The sequence below is a fragment of the Symsagittifera roscoffensis genome, chromosome 8 (genome assembly GCF_963678635.1).
Source record: "Symsagittifera roscoffensis chromosome 8, txSymRosc1.1, whole genome shotgun sequence".
Lineage (NCBI taxonomy): Eukaryota > Metazoa > Xenacoelomorpha > Acoela > Convolutidae > Symsagittifera > Symsagittifera roscoffensis.
Window position 1 is genome coordinate 47,876,581 of NC_087069.1, and position 21,356 is coordinate 47,897,936.

At 35.2% G+C, this 21,356-nt stretch overlaps 2 protein-coding genes and 1 non-coding gene across 3 annotated transcripts in view; all 3 read right to left on the reverse strand.

Moving 5' to 3' along the window:
* LOC134852873 (DENN domain-containing protein 5B-like) overlaps window positions 1-21,356 on the reverse strand; it is a 46,634-nt gene that overhangs the window by 18,433 nt on the left and 6,845 nt on the right. Inside the window, exons 8-16 of the mRNA XM_063868712.1 lie at window positions 21,076-21,159; window positions 20,476-20,652; window positions 19,822-19,903; window positions 19,209-19,711; window positions 17,940-18,608; window positions 17,289-17,454; window positions 16,894-17,085; window positions 525-648; window positions 45-186 (exon numbers count right to left, since the gene is read on the reverse strand). Coding sequence (XP_063724782.1) covers window positions 45-186; window positions 525-648; window positions 16,894-17,085; window positions 17,289-17,454; window positions 17,940-18,608; window positions 19,209-19,711; window positions 19,822-19,903; window positions 20,476-20,652; window positions 21,076-21,159 — 2,139 coding nt within the window. The remainder of the gene's footprint in view (window positions 1-44; window positions 187-524; window positions 649-16,893; window positions 17,086-17,288; window positions 17,455-17,939; window positions 18,609-19,208; window positions 19,712-19,821; window positions 19,904-20,475; window positions 20,653-21,075; window positions 21,160-21,356) is intronic.
* LOC134852966 (vacuolar fusion protein CCZ1 homolog) lies at window positions 780-16,274 on the reverse strand. The gene is made up of 11 exons (XM_063868858.1): window positions 15,960-16,274; window positions 15,452-15,597; window positions 13,823-13,939; window positions 13,383-13,517; window positions 12,536-12,679; window positions 11,909-12,051; window positions 9,070-9,238; window positions 6,940-7,128; window positions 5,481-5,628; window positions 1,985-2,139; window positions 780-1,418 (listed from the first exon to the last, which is right to left on the reverse strand). The coding sequence occupies exons 1-11, from the start codon at window positions 16,022-16,024 to the stop codon at window positions 1,261-1,263; spliced, it is 1,569 nt and encodes a 522-aa protein (XP_063724928.1). The 5' UTR covers window positions 16,025-16,274; the 3' UTR covers window positions 780-1,260.
* LOC134853729 (U1 spliceosomal RNA) lies at window positions 7,685-7,845 on the reverse strand. Its single transcript, XR_010164364.1, has one exon. It is a non-coding gene; the product is annotated as a U1 spliceosomal RNA (small nuclear RNA).

Below are 21,356 nucleotides of genomic sequence, written 5' to 3' on the forward strand. Positions count from 1 at the left end.
TTACGCCGCAACCAACCTTCTCAAATAATGAGCCAAATACTCACGTTGTTCTGGTAAAAATGTAAAGCCTTCACCAAATCATTGACCGCATTACCCAGGCTCTCTTGCAGTTTGCTCGTTTTGGGCTTCGCGAAAACTGTCAAATTTTCTGTCAACCGCGTTAGAGAACTCCGTCTGAATGACACACTAAACAAGTATGATCAATTATTGATGCTTTCCTTAAATAAGGACAAAGGCCAGATGGATTTCTATGACAAAAACACTTTATAGCTCTTTAACTGCCAACGTCCCATGACATAAGCATCAATAATTTCATCGTGCTTGGAATAGTTTAATTAGACTGAATGTCAGTTTTTAAATATTAATCGGATATTTTTCGACTGTGAGCCAATCTTTTACCAATCATTATTTTCCAATTTTATCATCTTATGGTGTTCATTAATGATTAATTAATCCAAGCGAGCTTTTCAATCCTACAGGTGGTAGAGCCAGTTTCTCGAAAAAAGTATCAAAAATATCTGAACCTGAATGAACCAGGAGACGGAAGTGTCGATCCAGGGGTTGTTGATCTAGCTGGTTGGGGTAGAAAAGGACGTCGACCTCTAGTAGGGGTAGCTGGCGATTTGCTGCGGACAACATTTGGAATATCTAAACACAATTCCATAAACTTTTTAACCGTCAAAAAATGGGCCACAAGAAAACGATTGAATTAACAATTTAACTCAATAAAAACATGAAAACGATATTTCTAAATAATAAATTAAAGATATGTTGAAAAATATAAATATCTATTCAATTGATCAGCAAACATAGTAGTTCAAAAATTAGAATTGACAATAAAGTTAACTTTTCAAGAGAACAATTTCACAGCAGCTGAAACAGTGTTCAACACGCTATTTATTTCAAGCAGAAATTTCCTCGCAAGTTGGCCATAAGCTTCCGAAAAGTTTTTTGAAGGTAACTCAAAATATCATGAAGAACCAAGAGAAACTTATTTCCTTGTTTGGTTCTGGGACCTGTCAAAAATAAACTCCCAAGTGAAGATAACAATAAAATTGTGATAATTGCTGATATGAGTGTAAACTCCAATGCGACTTCCATAGGGTGTAATGGACTCTTCAAAAATAGCGGACGATTCTGGTCTGCTCGTATTCATAATTTAGATTAGAACTTCCACGTCACAACATTCTCCAATAAATCCCATAATAATTTAAACTTCCACATGAGAAAATTCAAGAATTGAGAATATTCTAGAATGATCTAGACGGCGTAGAATAAATTTCCGAATTCTGTCTCTAGAATAGACGCCATTGTTTCGTACACGTCCTTCAGTGCTTTCTCTTTGTTGTTGATGACCATGTAAACTTCTCTCTGGTGACTGATTCTGCCGTACAGCCAGTAGCCCTGGTTGTTCTTCGCTGAAATACACAAAATGGAAAAAAATACATTTCAAACACGAAAAAAACATCGCACGGTCTTCGAACTTTTTGGGACAAATTTGATCAGTTCATCGACGGAAAATTCAAAAAATAGATTTTGCGAAAATAAAAATTACGGAATCAAACAATACGTCCCTTTTGAATTTAAGTTCAATGCCGTATCAGAAAACCTTACACCAAACTAACCCATTATATGTCACAGTCGAGAAGATTTGAATACAAAATTACCAACGTTAACTGATATAATATTCTTGCAATTTTATATTCAGATTACCTTTCAATCAAAAAATTCAATCATTATCATCCATTTTTCTTTATATCAAAAATGATACAACTTGGGTTTTATCACAGAAAACACGGGTCTTTTTTTCCGCAGTACGGCCGAAAACAACATATATTTTAACTGAACTTCCCGTTATTTTTCAAATCCTTTTTTCGTTTGCTGGATTAGGTTTCAACCAATCAGATTCAAGCATTATGGTTCAATTTTCATAATAAAATAGAATCCGTTTAGGCCGAATAATAGAAAAAAACAAAAGGCAAACCCAGTCTCTCGATAAACTCGGACTGTTTGTTGGGATCCCTGGAAGAATGCATAGGTTGATTGTTGAGGTCATTGTGCAGATCACACAACTGCAGCATCAGCTCATGACTAGAAGCAAGTCTGTTCGCACTGTTCGATCTGTCCGCGTTCTGAGCTCTGCTACAGGACAGTATTGTTACTTATTATCAGTTAACAGAGATGTCCATTTAAATCCACACAAAATAACATCAAAATTATCGGCTCTTTTCCAGTTTCCCATCCCCTCGTAAAATTACAAAATAAAAATGTTCAAAAAGCTTTTACGCGGCGTTTTGCAAAAAAAATTTAAGCATCGGTTTCATTGTGCAACGTAGAGATTATGAGTCTCACGCACTAACCACTCAGCCACAGACGCTTAAGCAATCATAAGCACTAGCCACAAATACAACAGAGCAGATGCTCAGAAATTTCCAATGCTAGAGATCAATATTATAGCAGAAGTTCCACCAAATAAGGAAAACTTTTAATGAACACTTTTATTTGCGAGTTAAGTTAGAAAAAATAAAGTTCTTACTAATAAACGTCCCTCGCAAGATCGGTAGTTATTTAAAAAAACTGAAAGCCAATTTAAAACAAGGATAGTCGGTTACTCTGCAAGTAGTACAGAATGTTCCGACTAGTCTTAAAAACCACACATAATTTTTTTTCTTCAAATTAGTGTAGTTTTTTTCTGAGTGGTGTGATAATAGGATCTGAACAAAAAACAACAACAAAGGCGTATTCGAGAGCCATTGTAAAATAGACAAATTGAATATCAATTTTTGATGAGAAATGACTAGAAAGAAAACAGTAAAAACATGTTAAAATTGCAGATTTTTTTTGAATTTTTGATTCCCAAAATGGCGTTAAAAAATACAAAACTAATTTTACTCGAGTAAAAATATAAATAAGCATAATAAGGCTATTGTAAACGGCTTCATTAAGCGTAAAGAAACCTGCTCGCTGGCTTTACTTGCTAAATTAGACGAAAAAACAAAAATTTCAAACCAGTTTTTCTCAATGTTTAATGTGGTTCGAATCACCATTGAAAGGCCTTTAGAAAGATATATCACTCAAGCCAGTCTGATGATTTTTTGTGTTAGCTGATTTTGCATCGAAAAAAGAAAAACTCACCCGAATACAAATACAATTTCAATGGTCGGAGCAATTATTGAAAGGAATAAACAATTTTCACTCTTTTTAAAAAAAAAAAAAAAGGCCATTTAACTATGAACAAAATAAAGATTTCAAATCTTTTCAATTTTCAGCTATTTTCCAAATTTATCTATTTTTGTGATCAATTTTTTGCCCAATACTTTTTTAAATCGAGAAAAAGACAACATCAGACATGAAATAAGTACCATCTGTGCAATTGAAACTGTTTAAAAAACATCACTGCCAATAGGATCTTTTTTTCCACTCAAATTTCCATCAAGTTGCCTTTTGGAGAAAAATAAGCGCATACTCAATGTTTATACACGCTAATTTGTTTTTTAAACTTAAATTTGATTCTATAACTATTTATTTTCTGACAATCATCTTTCGCGGCAGACCCTTCTAAACATAACATACTTGCTTCATTGTTCTAAAACTAGTTACAATGATGTGTTATAAAATTTCTATTAAAGCGTTATGTTACGTTGTAAAACGTGGTAGAGAAAAATCTGTTCACAAGAGTTGGTTTGCTCACAACGCAAAGTTTCATTGCATTATGACAAAGTTAAAAAAACTTTCTATTGAATTTCAGTAGTGGGGAGGTAGGGGCTAGTTGGAAAGAGCCGAGACTTCTAATAAATTTTAATTTCGAGGCTAAGCTACGCTTCGCAAACACTTGCGAGAACACGATCAAAAAGCAGCTCTATCAAGTGAAATAAGAAGTAGACATAAGCCTCAAATTAGCAAAAACTCGGCTACGTGTCGAGTTCTAATCTGCGACCTAGCAAATTTGAGTCGCACCCACTAACCACTCAGCCACGGATGCTTAAAATCCCCAAAAATTAGCCACCATTAACGCAGCTACATTGGCTAAGATATTACCAATTCGATGCAGTATAATTAAAACCAAACACAAAAAGATACAATTTTGCATGTAATATATTGAAAAGCATAAAGCCAAATTATCTATGAACACAAAGGCGAAGCTGCGCTGCGAAAACACGACCAAAAAGCAACTCTATCAAGTAAAATAAAAAGTTGAAATAAGCCTGGAATTAGCAAACTCTCGGCTACGTGAAGGATTTGAATCTGCGACCTCGCAAGCTTGAGTCTCAAGCACTCACCCACGGATGCTTAAATTCCCCATTAATTAGCCACTAATAACCAAGCTACATATGCTAATCAATTGCCAATTTGCTACCGCAGAAGAGCACCAAATACAAAAAAGAAACAATTTTGCATGTAATAAATTGGAACGCGTCAAGCCAAATTATATTTAAATTATGCATTTCAAAACAATTGCGAGTCAACTTTTTACTATGTTAAAGTACATATGACAATATACTGCTACCGCAGCCTACCGATTCAAAAGAACCACCAAAAGTAGCACATTTTTTTGCTACTTAGTTTGGAAAAAAGAAGGTTCGTACTATCACACTCGCTCCGCAAGATTAATTAAGCATTTCAAAAAAAATTGCGAGCTACATTGAGCTCGAAAATTTCTTAAATCGAGCTTTCAATCATTGTAGTGCTGTTTGAAACAAATAACTTTTTTCGGTTCATTTGATGAAATAAAAATGCATCAGCTGAGTTTACTTTTTACTAATCAAATGCCAAAGCACATGATATCATACTACTACCGCAGCCTACCGATTCAAAAAAGCCACCAAAAGTAGCAATTTTATTTGCGACTTAGGTTGGAAAAAAAGAAAGTTCGTACTAATACACTTTGCTTTGCAAGTGTAAAAATGTTCACTTACCTACGAACAAATTAAAGAATTCATTAATTGGCAATTTTCAGCTTATTTCTTAACTTATTTATTTTAATAATCACCTTTTTGCCCAACACTTACTTTAAATAGAGAAACTGACATCAGACCTGAACTTAAGTACCATCCTTGCAATTGAAATTGTTTAAATGAACATCACTGCCAGTAGAATTTTTTACCCCTCAAACTTCCATCAAATATTTTTAACTCTGTCATTGCATTATGACATAGTTAAAAATATTTTTTTAAATTGAATTTCAGTAGGGAGGGGGTTGTGGAAAAGAGCCGAGATTTCTCAAGTTTTTAAAAAATCAGCTGGAGTCTAAGTTATCTTAATATATTTTTATTCCGCAGGAAAAAAAAGAACTAAACAAAACTTAAACCGGAAAAAATATCAAATTTGAGTGCGAACAAATTTTAATTCTAATTCCCTAGAAAAAAAAACGAAAAAAAAAAACATCATCAAACTTTATATAAAAGTCATCATTACAATCATTGACTCTTTAAGAAACCAGCTGCAGTTTGTTTAATCTTCTTTTATTTAACTACACTGTCCTGGTGGCCAGATTCATTCTATTGAAGTAAATGTAGCAGACTAGTTGTGGATGCATCTGTGGTCCCCCGTTACCTCCAGTATTTTGCGTCATTTTGTGTCGATCCAGAGAAATCACGACGTCATCAGAGAGAGACGACAGTCCAGGGCCTGAAACAATTAAAGATCTTAATTAAGACGATATTTATCCACAAGGGAAAGGACCACTTCAGTCACGGTTGGAGGGGTCCCAGTGTCATCCGCCTCCTCAAGGTGGGACGATTGCGTCGAAATGCATGACATCTCCCTCCCCCACGGTTGGTCTTGCACTGAGCAGGACCGGGGGCTAATACTAAAAACGAGGACCAAATACGACCTGTTCAGCTCTTGACGGAGAACGCCTGTTGAATACCTGCTTAAGAATTACATGCATTTTTGCAACTTTTCTGGACTGGGTAATGTTTACAAGCAAAGTTGACTATTCGAATATCCACCTCTATAAAGGACTAATCCAAAGGCTAAAAATATTCGAATATTCTACCTACTAACGAATTTCTTCAGCCCCATACAAAAAGGAGGAAGGTGGTTACAGCTATTCAAAAACTCATTAGGTTTTTTTGTTTCAAAAACAATTCTCATTTTTGTTCATCTAGATCATCTAGGTAACTTATTAAACAAGGCTTGTCATGAAAGCTCACTTAAAAACATTAACTCATGTATTGACATAATAACAGGTACAATAAAGGACACGACATCAGTGAGTAAATGGCGGCTCTTTTCCAATTTCCCAAACGCCTTGTAAAATTACAAAATAAGGCCGTTCGAAAATTGATGACGCGGTATTTACATATAAATGTTGTTAAAATTTGTTCACTTGTTCACGATGAGACGTTTTAAAGCAATTTCTAAAATGAAAAATCATTCAAAGTAGATTTTCATATTTCGAAAATCGAAAAAAAATCAAAGCGGGACTGGAAAAGAACCTAAAGGGCTTTTCCTCGACAACCCCCCCCCCTCACCTTGGAACTTTTACTGGTAAGAGTTCAAAATTTGTCTCACTACGTTCGATTTTTATTGTAAAAATTGACATACTGACTAATTATGCGACAACGAATATTTTTGGTTTTCTTAAGTCCCTTTATAAAAACGACTCTTTATAACAAAGTCGATGCCCATGTCAAGACACAAATCAATAGGCAGCTAACTGTCTCGGCTCTTTTTCCTACCCCCCCCCGAACAATGTGAACAATTAATTACTTGTAAAATTTTGCAGGTGGGGGAGAGAAAATAGAGCCACTGGCTTTTTTGGTGTTCTTCCAAGATGCGATTTTTTATTGTTATTAGTTGGGTAAAAAAAAATCGAGTCTGTTCCCTTCGTGATAAGTCACTACGCTGCGTTTGTGTAAAAAACGAATAAATTTTTATCATTATTATTTTTATTATAAGTGGTAAAAACGGAATGAGTCAAAGTGATGTGCTGACCTAGAAACCCATGGACCCTCCGGAAGAAATCCAACTTCAGTTCTGGTTTGGATGCCTTGTCGATCAACAGACACACCCACATGTTCTTGGACCTGTAGATGACCAGCCAGTTGGCTCTCAATTTACTCTCTTTTCCACCCGTGGCTGAAAACGAGTCGCCACTTCCGAGGTACACTGTACGCACAGATTCTGAAAGATAAGAAAGAAAATTAAATCAACAGGACATAAATAAATATCTTCGCTTCGTCCATTGGCACTCAATTAAACAAATTCCGGCTCTTTTCCAGTTTTCCCCTTTTCAAAATACCGAGTTTTATGTTTGTTTTACGTGTTATTATGGCTAAATGCGTGATGTTACGCTGTAAAGTATGAAGAACTAATCTGTTCAGAATTGTCGATTTGTTCACTACACCAAACTTCCTTGCATTATGACAACGTTAAATAGACTTTTCGAAATTGAATTTGAAAGGGGGAACTGGAAAAGAGCCCAATTTCCAACTATCACATGTTGTTAAGTTATAACCCGAATCTCTTTAACTATACTGAGCGCAAAAACAAAGTAAAAAAAATTATGAGCAAGCTTAATCTAAGAGCAAAAACTGATAAATCGGGAACCCATGAGAATCGAGCTAACAACTTGTCACAAAGCGAGCAGCTAAAAACTGCAGGTTGAAAAGTCCTTCGAATACAACGGTCAATAACAACCTTTAAAGAGCAGCATATTCAAATTCAACTTCAGCTTTGAAAGGGATAGCGCGTACGCAGTCCCTACACTAAGAAATTGTGCGTCCGAGTTTCCCACTTTGGGGAAATCGCAGAGGTCAACCTCCGCGCAGTGCAATGCAGAAGCCTCACCCTGGACCACCTCTCTACATGATCGGAGGACGGTCGGCGCCAGGTAAGTATGAAAACAGTTCCAAAACATCTGACCAACAAAAAATTATATAACGTTCTACACTTGGATAACTTAGTGGTTACCTTCTTCCAACTATGTTTTGTAAGAAATTCCATCAACTTTTTACGCCTATTGCTATTTAAAAAGACGCCAATATTTTTAGCACATTCACACGCATTAAAGAACCGTTTTTTATTCGACGTTTATAGTTCACCGTGAAGCCTAACAAAAACCAGAACTAAGTTATGGCCATATTTGGTCCAATTACCAAATATGGACATGTTCGGATATGAAGCTTTATCCAACTCTTGCATGAACGCCTTTTTCTGTAAATAGCCAATGAGAATTATTGGACTATTCGAGCTGCTCTTGGTCGATTTAAGCAAACAGTTTTATACCAAGAGTGAAACATCAAATTGATTGCGATAAGCATGAACAAGTGATAGGTTACCAGTGAAAAACGATTGAAAAGAAAGACTATTTAGGCTAAATTAATACCACAATTGAATCTTGTTAAGACTAAGTTGATCGCTTTGCAAAAACAGGGCCTTGAAAAAAATGACAGATTGCTAGAATGCGATAAAGATATCAAACTCGAAATTAAAATGTTTGATCTGTACTAAAAGATACCTAAAAAATGGGAAAACTCCATTTGTTTTATGCAAAAGTTTTACTCCAAAAGGGCTGAATCTGGCTAGATTCTCGTGGTTCTTTTCAGTTACGTAAAGGCATATTTGAATTTTACCGGATTAAAAAATTTAATTGGCATATCAAACTAACTTGATTGCATCTGCCCCCCCCCCCCCACTCAATTTACGAAATTAAAATCTTCCCTGTCATCCTACCAGTTAATTTGGATTAAAATTGCTTAGCGCTGAAAGTCGAGATTTCGATTCTGACTGTTTGAAAATCCAAGCTAACAGTCTTCCCCAAAACTGCTTTTGAGGGAAGAGCTTTTCACCAGGTTCGAAACTCTTCGTAAAAAAAGAAATGCAAAATCTCAAATAATTATTCACATCTCACATGGTAACTTTACATGTAAGAAATTTTTTTCTGTTTCTATTTTTACACTGGCATATTTTATAGTTGTTTAGAACATCAAAAGCATTTTAAATATGCTTTCATCTAACTTTCAGATCTGCTTTCAGATAAAATCAAAGAGATGAACTATAATAGCCAGGGGATATTTCCTTGCTTTTGCCAAAAAAAAATGGAATCCTTAACATTCAACGTACCTGCGTCGCCACTAACAGCATGTGGTACATTATGGAACTGATCAATGCCACTGCCTATATCCCCAAACTCCTCCCCTTCTGGTCCATAGGATGGGTGCACAAACTGACCAGTGTAGGTGGGCACAGAGTCAGTCACCAATAGTTCATTCTTCAGACTTTCCGGGATGACCTGTTAAAAACGGTCAATCAAATCAACATATTCAGCCCCAATTAGTTCATTATAATTCTGTTGGTGACAAGACAAAGATTTTATGTTGGAAATTGCCATTAAGAATCAAGGATTTTACCCACAGCGTTAGCCATTTTTGATCCAAACTCGACATTTGGTTGAAGTAGAACTATCTTAATTTGGTCTGCTTACTGGAGCTGATGTTAACTTGGTCTTAAACCTATATCAGCATGATAAATTTTCACAACAGTCGATAGTTCGTAACAGGCGACAATTCGTAACAGGCGAAAAATCGTAACAGGTGACAATTAGCAACTGAAAATTAAGCGGGAACACTGATTCATGCGCAGTAAAACCCTCGTGCCGGATGTAAAAGCAGCGGAGCAAGCGTAATCTACTTGCCAAAACTTTGTTACGAATTGTCGCCTTTTACAAATTGTCGCTCTGTCGTTGAATTTAAATGTGTTATTTATCAGTATTTTTTTCCAGACATCTTATATTTTTTATATTCGCGGTAATTGATAAAACGTAATTGATATTCGCGGTAATTGATATCATATTAAAAACCTATTGAATTGGATCTGGATTCCAACAAAAAACAAACAAGTTCTGAATTTTTGCGTTTTCAGACTGTTGATTTAAATTGTTCGGACGAAACGCATTAAACTAGAAATTTAAAACAAGTTTTCCTCAAATTGGGTTGACTTTAGGTTAAAAAAAATGATAAACACAACTTGCTTAGAATTTCAGCAGAATTAAGATGGTGCAAATTGTTTTGCAAAACTCGGGCCCAAAAAATGTTACCCCAAGAATGGATCATTTCGGCTTTTTCAGTCAAACAAACAATTAGTTTACAAAAAAAAATTCAGAGAGAAAACTACCTTCCTTTTCAAAAATAAATCGACCGGCCTCTTATCAATTGTTTTATCTTTTCGTTTTGGTCGAATAAGTGCCATAATAAAGTTTTAAATTTAAATGAACGGAAAATAGTTTTTGAAACTAATTTTTTGAAGCATTTATTTCTTCACGGTTATCGCAAACGAGTTCACAGAAAAATCACGACTCGAGATACACTGAAGCGTCTAATATGATCTACCAAGATCATTGAAAAAAATTGTTAAGCGAGTAAATGAAAAAACAATTTTATGAAGTTTGGAAACAATAATTTTAAACTTTATTATTTAAAAAAATTTAGGCTGAAAACATGGAGGCAAATTCAGCGACGATCATATTTATTCCTTAAGTTTTGTGAACTCAAAACACAGCCAGCAGAATCAGTATCACAGAAATCAAGGGAACAGAAAAAAATGATGTTTTTTTTCTCCGAAACTCAAAAAATGAAAAGGCTCAAAAAATCAATTATATTAAGGCACTTACCATTTCAGGAACCTTTCATGATTAACCCTTTTTCATAAAACTATTCTAAACTAAAACAGTCAAGTTTTTTTGAGCCATTTGAATTTTTGTTTTCTGAAAGCGTCATTTGCCTTCTTTTAACTATCCGACAGAAGGAAAAAAATTAACACAAGGAAACAATAAAAAAACAGACTTGTTTTTTCAATAACTTCAACTTTCGGATTTTGAAGAAAAAAAATCATCCTCTTAAGGCTGCTTGAATTTCACAAACAAGTTATGATTGGTGCTTTTTCGACAAATTTAACCCAATTTGGATCAATAGGTAAAATTTATAATTCGCTGGTGAAATATGATAATTAAATTTAAATTTCGAAATTAGAAGTCGATCACGTTTTTCATGACCTTTACAAATTTGCTGTTCGGTGATTTGTCTTTATTTTAAAAAAGGAAATTAAGTGAACTTGAAAAAAAAATCAAAATTCAAACCGCGAAAAATCTAAATTGAGCGTGAACAAACTCCTGAAAAAAATAAACAAAACACCAAGACCTTTATAAGAGTACTCACTGCCTTCATTACTCTTAACAATCAAAAGTCGGGCCCAAAAAAATATCGCATTTGAGCAATAACAAAACCGAAAAAAAAACAAATGAAAAAAGCCTTGAAAAAGAAAAGAAATGACCCCCCAAACTGAATCCCCAAATTGGAGACAAGAGTCTCACATTCTTGCATCTTCTTTATGTTCTCTTATATTTCTCAAAACACTAGCTACCAATAGTGCTGATAAACAAACGCTTTGAAATTACCAAAGCTATGTATGAAAAAGCCATCAAATTAGCACTTCATTTCGAATTGGGTTAGAAAAAAAGTGGATTTGTAATTTAACCATACGCTCGTTAGTTTAGATAATATTTTACTGAAAAAAAAAACAGCACGACAATAATACTGATAACCGATTCCCCCATTAACCCTAAAAATCCACTAAATATTGACTATGCAATGTGAACTGCGAAATTGAATATTTTCTTCATCCAAATTACTTTCACATTTAAACTCTGCAGACCACGGAAATAAATTAAATACTAAAAGTTTGTTGTAAATGAGTCAAATTGACTATTCGAATAGCAGAAGTTAAATTTATCAGCAAATAGAAATGTATATTTAAATGGCAATATGAATTACTTAATTGCTACTTTACATACTCAAGAAACAAAAGAAACAGTTTTTTCTCAATTGTATTACAAAGAATCAAAATGAGAACCAATTTTTCAAACAAAATAACTAACAATGAGAGGTATTAATCATGATTTTATTACCTTTTTGACCATGTGTTCATAGAGTACTTGAGTGTCTGTCTGGTTGAGACTGCTCCAGATGAGGAAGTCCAGATACATGAAGAAGCTGGACACCTCCACTCCAGAGAAGCCGATCTCAGTGAACAACTCGTGCTCCAGGGACCCTAACAACACAAATAAACAAACGCCATCATTTAGTCAAACCAGCACTTGTATAAAGTATTTCAGCACTCTTTTAGTGTATTTCAGCACCCTTTTAAGTAATCAGTCTTTTTATGAATTATTTCAGCACATTATGTATTTCAGCACTCTTATAGTGTATTTCAGCACACTTTTCAAGTAATCAGTCTTTTTATGAAGTATTTCAGCACTCTTATAATGTATTTCAGCACTCTTATAGTTTATTTCAGCACATTTCTAATGTAATCAGCACTTTTCTGAAGTATTTCAGCTCACTTAAGGTGTATTTCCGCACCCTTATATTTCTGAACTTCTATAATTTGAGACAATGAGATCAATATTGATTAGTAATCAATATTGAAATTGATCAAAATACTTTAACAGCATCTAAACTTTAAGAAATCTTCTAATTTAAAGCCGTACGTCATGAAAACTAATTTATTAACTACATTTTTCCCTATGGTTCACCTGCGAATGACTGCACCCTGAGGTATGTGTCTTTGTCTATAGGGAGGAACTTGATGCCTTCGAAGATGGTCAACACGTCACAGGAGGCGAAGTCCAGTCGCTCAAAGTAGGAGGTGAAGAAATTTAGCTGCGCACGCAGTTTGTCTGAGAAACAGAGTCAGAGAATCAAGATAGCCTTATTTTTGAATTGGTTTGACGGCAATTAGGAGCGGTTAACAATTTGTCAAAATTAAAACACTGGCGGATTGAAACAGGGGCGAATTAAAACAAAATTGAAACACAGAGTCATGAACGCAAAGAAACAAAAAAACTATTTTTTAAACTTCAACTTTCGAATTTTAAAGAACAAATATATGGCCTAAAAGCTCTTTGCATTTCAAGAACAATTTTTGATTACATTACAAACTGGATCAAACGTTAATTTTTTTATTCCGCTGGGAAATCTGAAAATTAAAATTTACTTTCGAAACTAGAAGTCGCTTATACTTTTGCTTACCGGCCCCATTACATTAATACTTTTGTCTAAGAGCGCCAATATATACTAATTTTGAGGGGAGGGCGCGCCGAAAAAAACGCAATTTTTTTTGGTCAAAATTTTTCAAATGTCAAAAGCGGCCTTTTATGATCTGGTTTGAAAAATTTTTCCTGCGGTGCAGACATTTTGGTCTAAACACGGTCCTCATAATGACTTGGGAGACACCTCTCTCCGAAAAAAACCAGATCCGCCCCTGGTTTTGGCATCTGAATTTTCTCATGTGGTTCACCTCCGTTGGACTTCTGAGGATCATGAATACTTTCAAGAACTAAATTTTTAACCAAAGAGTTTTTCTGTTAATTTTTGACACACCTTCGCCACATTCGTCTAGAATGTTCTGGAATTTTCCGTGGAAAAACTTGAATGCCTTGTATGCCTGCTTCAACACACTGCCGTATACTCTGTCCGGCACTTTGCCATGGTCATACTGGGTCACACTATGGCCACCTGAACCAAAAAATATAACATGTTCACTTATGAGACATATAAAAAAATTACATAATTGCGTCTTTTCGATTTTTAAGAAACTTTACTTTTAAAAATAATAAAAAAAAGTTTTTATAACATTTTAACAATTATTAACTTAAATCACATTGAGAAAATGTACGTAAAAGCTAAACAAGCAATATTCAGCGATTAATTACGAAAAACATCACGTGAAAAACAAATATGTTCAAAATATTTTGTTTAACTTGAACCCCAATTTTTTGCAGGAAATTTCACAAATCTCTTAGCTATAAGCGTTACAACACCTGTAGCATTAGTGTCTTTTCTGGGTACACTCATCGTTAGAATCATGAAGAAGTTTGGCTCTGGGTTGAGGTAATACTGGCGTCTCTTCTCTGTCGTCACTACTTCTGCTGATTCGTCTATAACAGTTGTCACACAGCTAATTTTTTCTCAATTTATTCCAATTTTTCTTCGAATACTTTTTTTTTGTGCCACACGCGTTCTCCAGAAGCTCGACCAAGTAAAATCATCCAAGTACTTTATTGATATTTAACTAATAAAAATTGTCCGATTCACAGCTATCGTTGAGGCAAAAGATAGAACATGGGCTCATAACAGCCACTTCATAGCAAAAAATCGATATTTATCTTTCAGAACCCTCGCTTCAAAATCCGGCTAACTTCACTGATACCGTATTTTAACATTTTTTTGCGGTACTTTACGCTTATGAAGCAGGGTGCAAAAGTTGGTTTACTGAAATAAACTAACCAAAAACACGACCCAAAAACACGAACCTTAATTTTGAGCGTGATTAATTTTTAAGTCTTTTCCTAAAAAAAAATCGAACGAAAAACACTAAATAAATGTTTCCACTTAGTTTATGAACACTTATAAAATCAGCTTCGATGTAACTGTTTTTTATTTAGTTCATGAACACTTATAAAATTAGCTTCTACGTAACTGTTTTTCGGTAACTTCCCAAATGGTATAATTCCCAAATGGCATAAAAAAAAGAAATTTTTCCCAAATGGCATAAATTCCAAGTTTTCATTGTAAGTCAAACGTTTTCTCTCAGTTTCTTATTCTAATATTTTGCCAAAAACGAAAACATGTGAACAATATTTGGAATTAATTGCTTCCAAACAAATTTTATGCGTTTGAACACAAGAAGCTTATCAATAACCGCAATCTTTTCGCTTTTGATAAAAAAAATTCTACAATTTTTCCAGATAAATGTCAATCAAAATTTGAATTGACAATTTGACTAATTTTCTCACATTTTTCACAAAAAAGTTGCTCTCGACTTTTTCAATGCAACTGTTGCATGAAATTTATGCCATTTGGGAAATTTTTCATTTTTATGCCATTTGGGAATTATGCCATTTGAGACATAATCCTGTTTTTCTATTTAGTTCATGAACACAAGAAACATCAGCTTCTACGTAACCGTTTTTTATTTTGTTCATGAACACTTAGAAAATCAGCTCCTACGTAACCGTTTTTTATTTAGTTCATGAACACTTATAAAATCAGCTTCTACGTAACTGTTTTTCTATTTAGTTCATGAACACTTAGTTACATAGCAGCTGATTTTATAAGTGTTCATGAACTAAATAAAAAACGGTTAGGTAGGAGCTGATTTTTCTAGTGTTCATGAACTAAAAGAAAAACAGTTACATAGCAGCTGATTTTATGTTTTTCTTTTAGTTCATGAACACTAGAAAAATCAGCTCCTACGTAACTGTTTTTTATTTAGTTCATGAACACTAGAAAAATCAGCTCCTAGGTAACCGTTTTTTATTTAGTTCATGAACACTTATAAAATCAGCTCCTACGTAACCGTTTTTTATTTAGTTCATGAACACTTATAAAATCAACTCCTACGTAACTGTTTTTTTATTTAGTTCATGAACAGATAAAAAATAAGCTGCCTGAGAAGTTCCTGGTGAACCCAATGATGGCCTGAGCCAGTCCGACCACATTGATCTGGTGTGACTTGGTGGCACTCCGGGGCATGAAATGGAACACCCTCTCGTCCTCCCTTCCCTCTTTGTTCCCGTACAGCTCATTCAGGATACTGAAATTAATTGGGATTTGTGGTGAAGTACTTATCATTTCACCTTTGCATACATTTGTTTGCCGTGTACGTCACTTTTTATCCTGCATGAATAAAAAAAATAAGCTCACCATCTGAAGCATTTTCTATTAAGGTCAATTTTTTTTTACATTTAAGCATCAAGTTTAAGCAAGCGCCAAAACGCATTAACGTCACAAAGCCAATTCAAAAAATTGTCACCAAAAAAAGGTTCACTTGAAGTTTTGAGTAGAGATTTATCTTTTCTGTGGTTGACACTTTTCTATGTCTTACTGTCTACAACTACAATGTGTTTTATATTATTAAAAACCGGTATCAAAAAATCTGAAGGAAAGATTAAATACCTGAAGTTGACTAGTTCGGGGTAGGTGGAGTTTACGAAAGAGTTGACTGGAGTTTCATTCGCCATAATGGAATAGTTTCAATTAACACGACCCAATACTTTATGAGTAACTGCAAATCAGAATACGAGAATCGAATAAATTTTCAATTAAGTAATTTTCAATTTGAAAAGACTGTGAACCATTTTGAATAAATTCATTTGCACATCTAAAAGAATTAAAAACTCAACATCAATTTAGAATGATCAAAAGAAGAAAATTGTTTACAACGATAACCTGTAACACCGTTTCCAGCATGCAGGTTTTATTCCACCATATTTTCACCAGTTTCATTAAAAACAAATGAAAAGAAAAATTTCCCCGTTAGATAAAATATTCTCGGTACTTTTTATTTGATACCTACTTCATACATTTTCATGCGAACGCTTCCTGATTCCTCAAAAATGTTTTTTTTAACAAAAAAGACCATATTCTACGGTTTCCTCCCAAATGCCATTTTTTGTACATAAACATCAGATTTTCAATGTAATAATTGCTGTTACGAAGTTGTTTAGAAGTAAACGTGCTTGTATTTGCGTAATCCAGCCACATGCACATTTTCAATTCACGTTGACGAAAGTCAAACACAGAAAATTTAAACCTAAAAAAAGTTATCATAACAAAAATGAGAAAAATTTTTGATAGAAATACACGAAAAACTTGCTTTTGATAGATCTTTTCAAGATTAGTTCTTTTCGAGATAATTAATCCAGATAAGATAGATTTTCGAGATACATTTAATCCAATATTAGTATCTTTTAATTCATTTTTATAATTTCATTTTGTAGCAGCATGTATGTCTAACCAAGTGGTAATTTTGAACTTAAATGTTTGAGAAAAAAATGGCATAGGGAAAAGGGACGGTTGAGAAAGCGAAGCAAGTGATGAACAAACTAACCCGACTCCTTCAGGTTACGACTGAGCAGTTCTGCAAACAACAGCCTCTCCACAGCCACTGACTTGGTGGCCCTGGCGTCCAGTGCCCCCCTGAATGCAAACGCATCTCCCCAGGTGGAGGGGGTGCTCCCATACTGTGGGGGAGTGCAGTCTCCGTCATTTTCTCCTGACAGGTCACCGGTACGATTCATACCTTAAACAATCAAACAATGAAAAGTAAGCAGAAAATCAACTTGGCCGAAACTGACTTCCAACACAGAGCCTAAGCTTCATCTTGCAAACGCAAGCGAACAAGCAGCAAAAATAAAATAACCAGGGAAGAAATATTTGTAACCACTATTTTGCTACCTGACCAGAATAGTGATTCGAAAAAAGAAATAAATTTAGAAACCGTACCTGACGAGTCCTCAGCTCCCAGTCCAATCCACTGAGCACAGGGGAACTTCCATATATGGCCAGTGAGACTGTTCCTTATTAGGAGAGTGTCCATAAACCAGTTGGATGTCTTACACGTTCCCTCACAGCCAATGCGCACAGTTAACAGACGGCCCAGGTTGTCACACTTAAAACAAAAAAAAACATCTGATTGAATTTTAGAGAATAGTTTGTTCGAGCGCGTATATAAATTAATGGAACAAAAATTTGTCTTCTAAGTAATAATGTCTTCCAATTAGCAATTTCGAACAGATTTTTGGATAAAGAAAATAGAAAATAACAATTTCAGTTCTCCCTCTATAACAAATCCTCACTATAAACTCGTCTAAATTTTCTGAAACTTTTATGTTTTGAAATATCGATCGAAACACGATTAAAACAGCATTGCTCACAGTTGAAAAGCTATATCTAAACTACCTGAATGAAGTATATAAATATAGGCAAAAATTTTAGATACATTTCAGAATTAAATTATTTACTGTTATGATAAATCACTCGAGCTTATGACGTTTATAGGCGTCAACTGATTTCCGTGGGGAAAAATGAAATAAAAGTTCTTGCTCGTTTTTTTTTCTAATCACGAGGAGTGAGCAACAACTCAAACCAACTCACCTTGAAAGCTAACTCATTATTATCCGACTGCAAATACAACTTCTCACTTTGGTTCAAACTGCCAGTCACTATAATCGTGATTCGGTTCTCGTTAATCCTCGGAATTGGACAAACGTGCAATTTATACGCCACTTTACACACTGGAAAATTATCCGTGAATGAAAAGAAATCAACTGCGTTCAAGGTCAGAAGATGGTAGGTCAGTTGCGTAATCGTATCAACATGTGAAAACTCAGTATCATCAAAAAGGAAAAACGAATTCGGTCTGTAAAGCTGACGTAACAGAATCTCATCGCCGAGTAATTCTTTAATATGCGAGGCTAAAACTTTTCTTTCAATTGCAAGTCGAATCCAAGCTCGAACTTTACTAGCTTCAGTCTTCAATTCGACCATTGATTGCACAATACGTATTGACTGCATTAGATTCTGCTGGTAGAATTTGATTTTAAACGTCTGCAAAGGGGTTGAGATCGACAACTGGCTGGAAGGGTGGCGGCCTCCGGCAGTCGGGGTTTGGGCCATTCGAGGCTCGGCGCGGACCGTGTTAGGGCTGACGGGGAGGGATCCGGCGGATGACAGATTGTTCCGATTGGGAGTCCGCGAGGGGGTTGAGAGGAGCATTTGTCGTTTTCCAAACTCGACTAGATGTGACCATAATGGCGAGTGACCCTAGAATCATTAATTACTTCATCTTATTTGAGTTTTCGAAAATTTTTAGCAACAAAAATAGCAACGATAACATCCAAACAGTTCATTGTGAAAAAAATATCAAAACTTAAATTTCACGTCAAGCTCGAGTTATAGATTTTATCATTTTTTATATTGAATCTTGTACGAGGATTGGACAAATTTTTATTTCAAAAAACAGCTGGCCTTAAAGCTCTTGGAATTTCGAGAATAAATTATGACCGGCGTTTTTTTGGTACAATTAACCCTATTTGAGAAAACTGGATCAATGCGAAAAACTTTTGTATCGCTGGTAAATCTGATAATTATTTTCTGTTTTCGAAATTAAAAGTCGATAGCGTTTTTCGTGACCTTAACAATTTTGCTGTTCAAATTTTGCAGTTTGCCTTTCTTTGAACAATAGAAATTCACTGAACTTAAGAAGAAATCAAAAATCAAACCGCTAAAAAGTACATTTGAACCTGAACAAGTTATAAAATTTTTCCTGGGAAAAAAAATCATCACGACCCATATAATAATCTGAAGTTCGTTCATCAACTCTTTATAAAGTGAAATCCTTATGCTGTAATGAATTTTCTCTACCTTTTTCACAGCCAACCCGTGACTCCAAACTCTATCCAGCAAATCACACAAACTCTTAATCAGAGTGTTCTCCTCTTGGAGTGAAACTGACTCTTGGATTCCCAGATTCTCAACTTCTCTTCCTAGTTTCACCAACAATAACTTTTTCGTCTTAGTTTTACATTCGTCTAAAAGTTCTTCGATGAGTTTCTTTGGATTTTTGAAATTGAAGGCTGAAATATCTGCAGGTGCGTGTATTGACGGACTGATTGCTGGAAATAGATTCGTATTAGTTGGCGTTCGGCTGCTCTCTCTTTCGGCCGAATGCCCTTTGGGCGTAGCTGGTGACCCAGATGCGCTTTTAGGACTCTTGAGAAATGGTGCCTGGAATTCGGACCCTGATTCTGGTATGATAAGATGGAGATTTTCTAGCTTTTTGTTTAGCACTGTGAAGTTATCTGGGGTGTTGCATAGCACGACTGTTTGGGAAGTGGACGATGACATAATAGTGTTGACTTCGTCGACTGAAATAAATAATATTTTAGTCAGAAAAACGTGACACGATTTAAAATTCACAGGTGAGCGCGCGGGAGGAAAAAGAGCGAAATAGTTTGAGATAACCTTGACAACTCACCGCAGTGTTGAACAAACGCTTGGTCGTCATGGGGCAGTGGGTTTTCAAGGCGGCGTTTGAACACCGAGTAGAAACTTCCACCCTAAAAAGCACACAAGTTTTCTAGAAAACTCTTGAAATAAGCTCAAATGATAACAAATTAATGTTACAGTATTGTATAAATCAACCATTTAGTTACTAACGACGAACTAACACAACTATTAGATAGCTTTCTGCTTCTTGTATTTGAAACTGAACTCCTTTTGTTCGAAATATCAAGACGTGGTTCTTTTTTTTTCGAAACATCAACACGTATTTCAAGTGATCGTGGTTTAATAGGTTAGTACCCCTGACTAACACCAGCGTATCTTCTTAAAAAAAAACATATTTTTCGAATATCATACCTTCCTATATCCTGAAAAAAAAACTTTTTTGTGACGCGTGATTGGCTGGGCAGAGGGTTAATCTAGGCTTTGATATCTAGTTAAACAAGTTTTCAGTCCTTTTCGCAAATAACAGAACCAGTATCAACCCAGTTTCGTCATAGCTTCTTAGTGGTCCTCAAAGATATCCTAGTGTTCCAGATATCCTGGGTTTTTTTCCTAGTCTCCGCATGCTTTTTTGACGTACACATGCATATTTCCTTAATTAAATAATACATTTCGATCATCATACCTTCCTTGTAGTTCTCATATGGTCCAAAAATGAGACAAACATCTGAGTCTGAACGAAGTCACTCAGGAACTTCGACTCCTCCGAGGTCGCCCTCTCACTCAAGAAGGCCATGTGATCGAATTGAGAGGAGCCACTCTGCTGGGTTGCAGTTGTGTAGCTGTTGTAGCCAGAGATGAGCTGAAAGAAGGATTAAGATACTATTTTCGGACTGTCTGGAACTCTGATTTAGTTTAATCATTCGACAATCTGCTGTATTGCAGTGGTTTAGCTGTTGCAGCCAGATATGACCTATTAAAAGGAAATAACAACAAAAAAAAACAATTTTTGGACAGTCTGGAACTTAACAGTGCAATCATTTACAAATAGCGATAGCTTGGATTGATAAAAACAGATTCTTTGAGCCATTTTGCGCACGCCATTTTGTGACAACAGATTTTGCGCATGAACCATTTATCTTGCAAGGTTGTAGATGAAGACCAAGTGCATTTGGAATTGGAGGAGCACGGAAAAAAATAAATTCCCGATTAAGGCTGGAGCCCAACTTTGCAGTCGATTTCACATCGACGTTATGTTTGTAACGAGTAGCGTTTGAGATTGTACCTTCAACATGTACTCCAGAACAGTCTCCCGGATGATCTGATTCATCAATAGCGTCTGCACCTCTTCGGAGAAATCACACTTGAACTGAAACAGAAAAACAAACATGAAGATTAACTTGAACAGTTGCAGTTCATAAACAGGATGGTCGTCCTTTCCTCATGTTCATAAATATTAAAACTCTTTCGATTAATTTTAATGATTGTCTTTAATTGCTAAAGAACTGAGGCGTCGATCAATTCAAGGATTTTTCCAAGAGCTCCGATTGATTTTCTTATACTGCA

Coding starts and splice junctions, on each gene's coding strand:
- LOC134852966 (XM_063868858.1), bottom strand. CDS start 16,024: ATGGCGAATGAAACTCCAGTCAACTCTTTCGTAAACTCCACCTACCCC. Junction 12,680..13,382: donor TCTAGACGAATGTGGCGAAG/GTGTGTCAAAAA, acceptor TCTGTTTCTCAG/ACAAACTGCGTGCGCAGCTA. Junction 1,419..1,984: donor CGAGTTTATCGAGAGACTGG/GTTTGCCTTTTG, acceptor TGTGTATTTCAG/CGAAGAACAACCAGGGCTAC.